General features: G+C 45.0%; 1 protein-coding gene across 2 annotated transcripts in view; it reads right to left on the bottom strand.

Annotated features, from left to right (window-relative positions):
- LOC120056946 (protein transport protein Sec24A-like) overlaps positions 1 to 10711 on the bottom strand; it is a 31841-nt gene that overhangs the window by 17770 nt on the left and 3360 nt on the right. Inside the window, exons 1-2 of one of the 2 annotated variants that reach the window (XM_039005245.1) lie at positions 9932 to 10288; positions 695 to 1249 (exon numbers count right to left, since the gene is read on the bottom strand). In XM_039005245.1, coding sequence (XP_038861173.1) covers positions 695 to 1249; positions 9932 to 9986 — 610 coding nt within the window. In that variant the 5' untranslated portion in view covers positions 9987 to 10288. Of the gene's footprint in view, positions 1 to 694; positions 1250 to 9931; positions 10289 to 10711 lie in introns of those variants that run through there. The other variant, XM_039005246.1, reaches the window with a different exon arrangement.

The following is a 10711-nucleotide window of genomic DNA, read 5'->3' as shown; positions in this document are numbered from 1 at the left end:
GTCACTTTACCCTGCCTTCATGTCCATATCTACCTCAAATACCTTATTATGATCTATCCTGATGCCTAGTCACTTTACCCTGCATTCATGCCCATGTCTACCTCGAATACCTCGTACCTCTGGACATTGATCTGGTACTCCCTGTATATAGCTCCATTCTTGATAATTTTACTCCTTGTGTTAATACTTGTATTTTGTATTATTTATTTGTTTAACTGCATCGTTGGTAAAGGTTTGTAATCAATAATTTCATGGTAATGTCTACACCTGTGGTATTTAGCGCATGCGGCAATAAAATCTGTTTTTGATTTGATATTGGTGATGGATTTGTATATCACCAGAGGTTACTGGAACTCTCCATCGGTCCCTGGACAACTTTTCAAGAGTCTCTGCCAAGGAGATATGTGCAGCCAATTGGATCTGTGTGTGTGTGTGTGTGTGTGTGTGTCAGCAGGGGGCAATGTCCACTTCCAACATCAGCTTGCTAGAACACTTCTGGCGCTTCCCTGTGACATCATAGTGACCTGTTGTTAATCCTGATATGAAGTGTCACTACACAGTCAAACCACCAGTCAATGTCATATCATAATGCCTAAATGTTTTTCAACCAAGTGTTTTTCATCGTAGGAGGTCAAACTGCTGTAGCATATGTAACAGTGTGTTAATTCCAGAGCCCTCCTGCACTGCGTTTTACCTGGCTGGGTGTATCTGTGGAGGGAGGTTGGAGGCAAGGGAGGACCCGAGGGTTGCACGGCGTTGTGGTAGACAGGAGAAGGAGCTGCGCTGTACCCCGCCGAGGAGGCCTGGAGTGGTGCCAAGCTAGGCGAGGAGGTCACGTGATTATCCACAAACGCGAGGGGAGGCGTGGCCATAGGAGGCGGCACCCCTATTGGTGGAGGAGCTCCCATCAGTGGAAGGGCCCCATACTGCCAGGCTGGGGGGTGCTGGTAGTAGCTGTTAGCAGACACAGGTAGAGCAGGGGTGGCCTGCTCTGGGCCTGGGAAAGGGCTGGTGGACTGAGGGGAGGTCATGGGGTGGGGAGGTCCCATAGGAGGCCTGTTTAACATGGGCTGACCTGGGGAGGCCTGGTAAGAGCTGACTGGTGGGATGGGCTGGTAGGGCCCAGAGTTATAGAGTCCAGGGCCAGGCGGCATGGGGCCCTTGGCTTGCATTGGGTTGTATGGAGGCTGGTGGGCCATGTTGTAACACGGTCCTGGTGGCTGCAGCACTACTTGATTCTGTAAGGGACCTGGAAGACAGGATCATGACAGAGATTAGATTCCAGGCCAGAGTTTGACATAAAATACAGCAACACACTGACATCCCATGTGAATATCCCATGACTATAGTCTGCATTCCAAAGAAGGTCTAAAGAGTAATAGCTGACTGCCTCATTTGCCTGTCAGTTAATAAAAAATATGAAAAAATGTTTCATTACTAGATGTAGAAGTGCCTGGCAGTATTTATTGACTAGTCCTACAACAGTTTGTGGCTCTGAAGAAGGATTTGGGCTAGATAACTTTGAGAGTAGCAAAAACATCAGGCTAAATGCAATAGGGCTGGGAATTACCAGGGACCTCCCGATACAATATTTTCACGATACTTTAGGTGCCAATACGATATGTATTGCGATTCTCACGATTCTATATGTATTGTGATTCGATACTGTGATTTCATTGCGTTTCGATGTCCAAACAATATGCTCACCATATGTCTGATGCAGAGGGACAAGAGAGCCACGAGAAAACAAGTTTAGATCAGTCACAGAAATAAACGTGCTGAAAACAAATTGGCTCCCCATTTCAAAAGATGGAGAATATGTAAGGACAAATACTGGAGTTTTGGTGCAGGTACAGCAAACTTGCCCAAAATAATATTGTGATATTGTCAAAACTATATAATAGTTATAATTGATGAAAATATATTGTCAAAAATAATATCCCCGATATGTAACTATTGATTTCCCCCCCCCATCACTAAATAGCAGCGAGGGAAATTGGGATGAAAATACAGACAAAGTCTCCAAAATAAGGCAAACGATATGTGGACAGACTGACACAGCAATCACATTTCTCAACACAGTAACAGTGCAGGATATAGTCTAATCTCACCTGGACGCCACTCCTGTACTGACAGTGAGTGTAAATAGAGGATCTGAACAAATGATACCAGACACAAAAACAGAACAGAAATAGAGATTTTCCAATCAAATACACCTCCTAACCTTGAAGACTGTTAGGTAGAAACAGGGTTTCCTATAATTAAATAGTCATGACTGACTGGCGGCAACAGCGTGCTACATGTCCAAGAAGTCTTGAGCTACATTACAAGCCAGGATAAACAGGTGGAGAAGGTGGGATTAGAAAACAACTCCTCAATGGTGAAGATGAACACCCATAATCCCTGTCTTTCCGGACAGGCCAGTGAAATCTCCAACATTAAGCTGCCTGCTGGCCACGGTGGTTGTATTGAAGGCTTCCCTCCAATCACAGTGAACCTGGCCTGGGCCGAGTACACGTGCTCAGCCAATTACAGAGGCAAGTATAAGAGTCAAACATGGAGTCAAAATCTTAGCACAACTGTACAGCAAACAGGTCACTGATAAAATATGCCATTGTTTCGATAAAGGCACTGCTTAGGCCTAAAGTAAATTAAGTAGGATGAATTCACCCTAGATTAAATCCACTCTGTCCAGAATGATCAGAGTTCAAAAACCTATATTGGAGTAAAGACTTTTTATTGCCTCTAATACGGAGATAAGGAAAATATGAAGGCCAGATGAACTCTACACTAGGGAGCTTAATCATAAATCATCAATAGCCAAACCCAACAGCATACAGAACATGTCCTGCTCTAATCGAAACTCTCTCTGGTTATCTATAGACAAAGAATGAATACTACTGGTACTGTACAAATAACACAATTTGACAGCTAGTGTTTAATTCAGTCCAGTTGGATGGTTAACTTTCCCTCCAGAAATTATTGATATTAAACAGTTATCAAACTGTACACACAGTCAAAAGTTTATACACACTTATTCAAGGGTTCTTCTCTATTTTGACTGTGTGTGTGTACTACATTATTCTTTACATTGTAGAATAGTGAGGACATCAAATCTATGAAATAACACATATTGGATGATGTAGTAAGAAAAAAGGTTAAACAAATCAAAATATATCTTATATTTGATATTCTTCAAAAGAGCCACCCTTTGCCTTAACAGCTCTACACACTCTTGGCATTCTCTCAAGCAGCTTCACCTGGAATGCTTTTCCAACCATCTTGAAGGAGTTCCCACATATGCTGAACACTTGTTGGGTGCTTTTCCTTCACTCTGCGGTCCAACTCATCCCAAACCATCTCAAATTGGGTTGAGGTCAGATGATTGTGAAGGCCAGGTCATCTGATGCAGCACTCCATCACTCTCCTTCTTGGTCAAATAGCCCTTACACAGCCTGGAGGTGTGTTGGGTCATTGTCCTGTTGAAAAATAAATGATAGTCCCACTAAGCACCAACCAGATGGGATGGTGTATCACTGCAGAATGCTGTGGTAGCCATGAAGGAATACCTAGGATAGGATAAAGTAATCCTTCTAACCCCCCCCCCCCCCCCCCCCCCCCCTTAAAAGATTTAGATGCACTATTGTAAAGTGGTTGTTCCACTGGATATCATAAGGTGAATGCACCAATTTGTAAGTCGCTCTGGATAAGAGCGTCTGCTAAATGACTTAAATGTAAATGTATGGTTAAGTGTGCCTAGAATTGTAAATAAATCACTGACAGTGACACCAACAAAGCACCTCCACATCACACCACCTCCATCACGGTGGGAACCTCACATGCAGAGATCATCCGCTCACCTACTCCGCTTCTCACAAAGACGCAGCAGTTAGAATCAAAAATCACAAATTTGCTCTCATCACACCAGAGGACAGATTTCCACTAGTCTAATGTCCATTGCTCGTGTTTCTTGGCCCAAGCAAATATCTTCTTCTTATTGGTGTCTTTTAGTGGTTTCTTTGCAGCAATTCCACCATGAAGGCCTGATTCACACAGTCTCCTCTGAACAGTTGATGTTGAGAAGTGTCTGTTACTTGAACTCTGTGAAGCATTTATTTGGGCTGCAATCTGAGGTGCAGTTAACTAATGAACTTATCCTCTGCAGCAAAGGTAACTCTGGGTCTTCCTTTCCTGTGGCGGTCCTGATGAGAGCCAGTTTTATCATAGCGTTTGATGGTTTTTGCGACTGCACTTGAAGAAACTTTCAAAGTTCTTGAAATGTTCCAGATTGACTGACCTTCATGTCTTAAAGTAATGATGGACTGTCATTTATCTTTGCTTATTTGAGCTGTTCTTACCATAACATGGACTTGGTGTTTTACCAAATAGGGCTATCTTCTGTATACCAACCCTACCTTGTCACAACACAACTGATTGGCTCAAACACATTGAGGAAAGAAATTCCACAAATGAATTTAACAAGGCACACCTGTTAATTGAAATGCATTCCAGGTGACTACCTCAAAGCTGGTTGAGAGAATGCTAAGTGTGTGCAAAGCTGTCATCAAGGCAAACAGTGGCTACTTTGATGAATCTCAAATATATTTTTATTTGTTTAAAACTTTTTGGTTACTACATGATTCCATGTGTTATTTCATAGTTTTGATGTCTTCACTATTATTCTACAATGTGGAAAGTAGTAAAAAATAAAGAAAACCCCTGGAATGAGTAAGTGTGTCCAAACTTTTGACAGGTACCGTATGTATGTATGTATGTATGTATGTATGTATGTATGTATGTATGTATGTATGTCCATTCCGCTTCCGCATTCAACAACCCGGTCGCATTCCACTTCGCTCCGACAGGTAGTATCACATTTCACTTCATTTCATTACAGTACAACGGTCTGATTTGTTTGATCTTAGCTAGCTACATAGCCGTCTTTGTATCAAAGATAATTGTGTAGTTTAGAGCGATTCGATTTTCTAGGTTAGCTAGCCAGCTATTTTCGTCCTTTTAACGTAACGTAACGTAATCAACACTGCTAGCTAGCCAGCTAGCCACCGAATAGCAGCACTGTAGAATCTATTACATTCAACGGAACGACTTGATTAGTGTAGTGTTAGCTAGCTACACAGTTGTCTTTGCTGTCCTTGTATCTAAGATAACTGTGGAGTCTCGAGTAATTTTCGGTTAGCTAGCCAGCTATTTTCGTCCGCCGCGCTGCCGTTCCCCTACCTAGTCAATACTGCTAGTCAACACTGCTAACACTGCTAACACTGCTAGCTAGCCAACTTCTACCGAATAGCAGCACTGTAGAAACTATTACATTACAACGGAACGATTTGATTAGTGTAGTGTTAGCTAGCTAGTGTTAGCTAGCTACATAGTTGTCTTTGCTGTCCTTGTATCTAGGACAATTGTGTAGTTAGACTAATTATCTGGCCAGTTACCGAGGTTACCTAGCCTGCTATCGAGGTTACCTAGCCAGCTACACTTTCAAACAAAGTCAACAACGCAGCCACTGCTAGCCAGCCTACTTCAGCAGTACTGTATCATTTTAATCATTTTAGTCAATAAGATTTTTGCAACGTAAGCTTAACTTTCTGAACATTCGAGACGTGTAGTCCACTTGTCATTCCAATCTCCTTTGCATTAGCGTAGCCTCTTCTGTAGCCTGTCAACTATGTGTCTGTCTATCCCTGTTCTCTCCTCTCTGCACAGACCATACAAACGCTTCACACCGCGTGGCCGCGGCCACCCTAACCTGGTGGTCCCAGCCCGCACGACCCACGTGGAGTTCCAGGTCTCCGGTAGCCTCTGGAACTGCCGATCTGCGGACAACAAGGCAGAGTTCATCTCAGCCTATGCTTCCCTCCAGTCCCTCGACTTCTTGGCACTGACGGAAACATGGATCACCACAGATAACACTGCTACTCCTACTGCTCTCTCTTCGTCTGCCCACGTGTTCTCGCACACCCCGAGAGCTTCTGGTCAGCGGGGTGGTGGCACCGGGATCCTCATCTCTCCCAAGTGGTCATTTTCTCTTTCTCCCCTTACCCATCTGTCTATCGCCTCCTTTGAATTCCATGCTGTCACAGTTACCAGCCCTTTCAAGCTTAACATCCTTATCATTTATCGCCCTCCAGGTTCCCTCGGAGAGTTCATCAATGAGCTTGATGCCTTGATAAGCTCCTTTCCTGAGGACGGCTCACCTCTCACAGTTCTGGGTGACTTTAACCTCCCCACGTCTACCTTTGACTCATTCCTCTCTGCCTCCTTCTTTCCACTCCTCTCCTCTTTTGACCTCACCCTCTCACCTTCCCCCCCTACTCACAAGGCAGGCAATACGCTTGACCTCATCTTTACTAGATGCTGTTCTTCCACTAACCTCATTGCAACTCCCCTCCAAGTCTCCGACCACTACCTTGTATCCTTTTCCCTCTCGCTCTCATCCAACACTTCCCACACTGCCCCTACTCGGATGGTATCGCGCCGTCCCAACCTTCGCTCTCTCTCCCCCGCTACTCTCTCCTCTTCCATCCTATCATCTCTTCCCTCTGCTCAAACCTTCTCCAACCTATCTCCTGATTCTGCCTCCTCAACCCTCCTCTCCTCCCTTTCTGCATCCTTTGACTCTCTATGTCCCCTATCCTCCAGGCCGGCTCGGTCCTCCCCTCCTGCTCCGTGGCTCGACGACTCATTGCGAGCTCACAGAACAGGGCTCCGGGCAGCCGAGCGGAAATGGAGGAAAACTCGCCTCCCTGCGGACCTGGCATCCTTTCACTCCCTCCTCTCTACATTTTCCTCTTCTGTCTCTGCTGCTAAAGCCACTTTCTACCACTCTAAATTCCAAGCATCTGCCTCTAACCCTAGGAAGCTCTTTGCCACCTTCTCCTCCCTCCTGAATCCTCCTCCCCCCCCTCCTCCCTCTCTGCAGATGACTTCGTCAACCATTTTGAAAAGAAGGTCGACGACATCCGATCCTCGTTTGCTAAGTCAAACGACACCGCTGGTTCTGCTCACACTGCCCTACCCTGTGCTCTGACCTCTTTCTCCCCTCTCTCTCCAGATGAAATCTCGCGTCTTGTGACGGCCGGCCGCCCAACAACCTGCCCGCTTGACCCCATCCCCTCCTCTCTTCTCCAGACCATTTCCGGAGACCTTCTCCCTTACCTCACCTCGCTCATCAACTCATCCTTGACCGCTGGCTACGTCCCTTCCGTCTTCAAGAGAGCGAGAGTTGCACCTCTTCTGAAAAAACCTACACTCGATCCCTCCGATGTCAACAACTACAGACCAGTATCCCTTCTTTCTTTTCTCTCCAAAACTCTTGAACGTGCCGCCCTTGGCCAGCTCTCCTGCTATCTCTCTCAGAATGACCTTCTTGATCCAAATCAGTCAGGTTTCAAGACTAGTCATTCAACTGAGACTGCTCTTCTCTGTATCACGGAGGCGCTCCGCACTGCTAAAGCTAACTCTCTCTCCTCTGCTCTCATCCTTCTAGACCTATCGGCTGCCTTCGATACTGTGAACCATCAGATCCTCCTCTCCACCCTCTCCGAGTTGGGCATCTCCGGCGCGGCCCACGCTTGGATTGCGTCCTACCTGACAGGTCGCTCCTACCAGGTGGCGTGGCGAGAATCTGTCTCCTCACCACGCGCTCTCACCACTGGTGTCCCCCAGGGCTCTGTTCTAGGCCCTCTCCTATTCTCGCTATACACCAAGTCACTTGGCTCTGTCATAACCTCACATGGTCTCTCCTATCATTGCTATGCAGACGACACACAATTAATCTTCTCCTTTCCCCCTTCTGATGACCAGGTGGCGAATCGCATCTCTGCATGTCTGGCAGACATATCAGTGTGGATGACGGATCACCACCTCAAGCTGAACCTCGGCAAGACGGAGCTGCTCTTCCTCCCGGGGAAGGACTGCCCGTTCCATGATCTCGCCATCACGGTTGACAACTCCATTGTGTCCTCCTCCCAGAGCGCTAAGAACCTTGGCGTGATCCTGGACAACACCCTGTCGTTCTCAACTAACATCAAGGCGGTGGCCCGTTCCTGTAGGTTCATGCTCTACAACATCCGCAGAGTACGACCCTGCCTCACACAGGAAGCGGCGCAGGTCCTAATCCAGGCACTTGTCATCTCCCGTCTGGATTACTGCAACTCGCTGTTGGCTGGGCTCCCTGCCTGTGCCATTAAACCCCTACAACTCATCCAGAACGCCGCAGCCCGTCTGGTGTTCAACCTTCCCAAGTTCTCTCACGTCACCCCGCTCTCTCCACTGGCTTCCAGTTGAAGCTCGCATCCGCTACAAGACCATGGTGCTTGCCTACGGAGCTGTGAGGGGAACGGCACCTCAGTACCTTCAGGCTCTGATCAGGCCCTACACCCAAACAAGGGCACTGCGTTCATCCACCTCTGGCCTGCTCGCCTCCCTACCACTGAGGAAGTACAGTTCCCGCTCAGCCCAGTCAAAACTGTTCGCTGCTCTGGCACCCCAATGGTGGAACAAACTCCCTCACGACGCCAGGACAGCGGAGTCAATCACCACCTTCCGGAGACACCTGAAACCCCACCTCTTTAAGGAATACCTAGGATAGGATAAAGCAATCCTTCTGACCCCCCCCCCTTAAAAGATTTAGATGCACTATTGTAAAGTGGCTGTTCCACTGGATGTCATAAGGTGAATGCACCAATTTGTAAGTCGCTCTGGATAAGAGCGTCTGCTAAATGACTTAAATGTAAATTGTATGTATGTATGTATGTATGCATGTATGTATGTATGTATGCATGTATGTATGTATGTATGTATGTATGTATGTATGTATGTATGTATGTATGTATGTATGTATGTATGTATATAAATATTTTACATGTCATTCAGCGAGAGAAATGCCAGACAAAAAGTATATTTATATTACTTGACTTATTTTTTTTTTTAAACAAGTCATGCAACTAAAACGGATCGTCCCAATGTGCCACATGTACACACAGAAGTAGAGCACAAAAAAAGCGCTGTGGTACGTCATTCACTTCTGAGTAGACGTTGCAAAGCATAATATGATTATAACTATACATTTTACATTTTATGTGACACCAGCCAAGTGATTCGAAAAAGGCAACGAAGTACGCAACAAACAGTCACGCGACCCTTACCCAAAGAACCTCAACAAATGAGAGGAAAGTTTAGCCCTAAACAAAGACTAAACCCCTATAAGACAACTAGAGGATGACAGTTTATCAGTCGACAAGGTATCAATCAAATTACAAGACTCAAATGATATAGCTAATCTTTTTGGTCAATTACCCAAATCGAAGTTCCACGTACGAGTCAACTAGTTATAGCTAACTACAGTAGCAAATTGGCTAGCTCAACTGACAACTTGTAGCGTCATCATGACCCAAACTATCAGTCTCTCCCCTTAACTTGATCTTCAATTGAGTTATGACTAACGTCATTCAAGGTAGCACTAGTATCTAGCTAACGTTAATTATCAGTTAGACTAGTGACTGACACAAATTGCAGCTATAACTAAGTTTAGATCGCTAGATACGTGAGTAAATTTGTCAACGACTCTAGCTAAAACAGATTATCCTAGCTAGCTAAAAGTTACGTAGTGGGCAATCAAAGCGATCACTTATATCCAAATTGCTAACTTAACTAACATGAACAATGTTTTTTTTAAACTATAGTCTTGATAAGAGTAAGTTAGCCCACCACTAACATTAGCCATCTTTTAGGTTAGTGGTGGTTAGCATTATTAGCAAGGCAGCAAGCTAATTTAGTTAGCTAGCCAGCTGCTAACCAGCCAAATCAGAATAGGATAAAGTAAAAGCCTATATTGTTAACGCGCTAACGTTAGTTACTAAACAGTTGTGAGGCAGTAATGTTAGCTAGCTAACAGTGCGAAAATGCTCACCATTTGCGTATGGCTGTCCTGGCCCATTCTGAGAGTTGAACCCCGTACTGGACATCTTGAAATAGACACCGACCGTAATCAAATTTAAAAGCTTCGTTGGCGAATAGCTAGCTGCGTCTTACTTCGCTAACCAGCTAAGTTAGCTAGCAATGGGATCTGTTTGTTTAACCGAGCGTCTTTATCACAGGCTTTCAGGTAAAAAAAAAAAAAAAAAAGTTAATTAGCCAACTCGTTAGCTATCACAGACCATGGTTAGGACCGTTCCCCGTCCAACTACGGGTGTAGGCCTTGTCAATAAAATCGTGTGAGACTCCTTTCCGTAATATCTGTGTTGCTTCTCTCTTCTTGCACAGGAAGTTGGGATTCCCCACCCAGCACGAACAACGTGAAACCTCCTCAAGCATGCGCAGTTGGTACACGTGGCACTTCCTGTGCATAGTGGATTTCTACAGTACTGGAAACACTCGCAATGTTGTACTGTCTTCGCTTCCTCTGATGTTTGAGTAAAAACATGTAGGATTGGTTAAATACATGGTGACAGACTGTCTATTACAAATACAATTAGTTTATATAAAAACAGACTAATGGTTCACTTTTTAATTAATTAGTTTCTCCAGGGTGATTTATTTACTGGAGTTGAAGAGTCTGGACTGGAAGTAGAAACATGTTCAGATCAGAAATATAGACATACTAAACTGCCTTGTTATCAAATAACATTATTTAAATCAAATGTGTTCTGTGTTAACACGTTTAGATTACAGGAGTGCTAGAATATGGTTC

Source organism: Salvelinus namaycush, chromosome 12 (assembly GCF_016432855.1).
Source record: "Salvelinus namaycush isolate Seneca chromosome 12, SaNama_1.0, whole genome shotgun sequence".
In the NCBI taxonomy this organism is placed as follows: domain Eukaryota; kingdom Metazoa; phylum Chordata; class Actinopteri; order Salmoniformes; family Salmonidae; genus Salvelinus; species Salvelinus namaycush.
The sequence above is the reverse complement of the archived record's forward strand: the minus strand, read 5'-3'. Positions and strand labels throughout refer to the sequence as shown.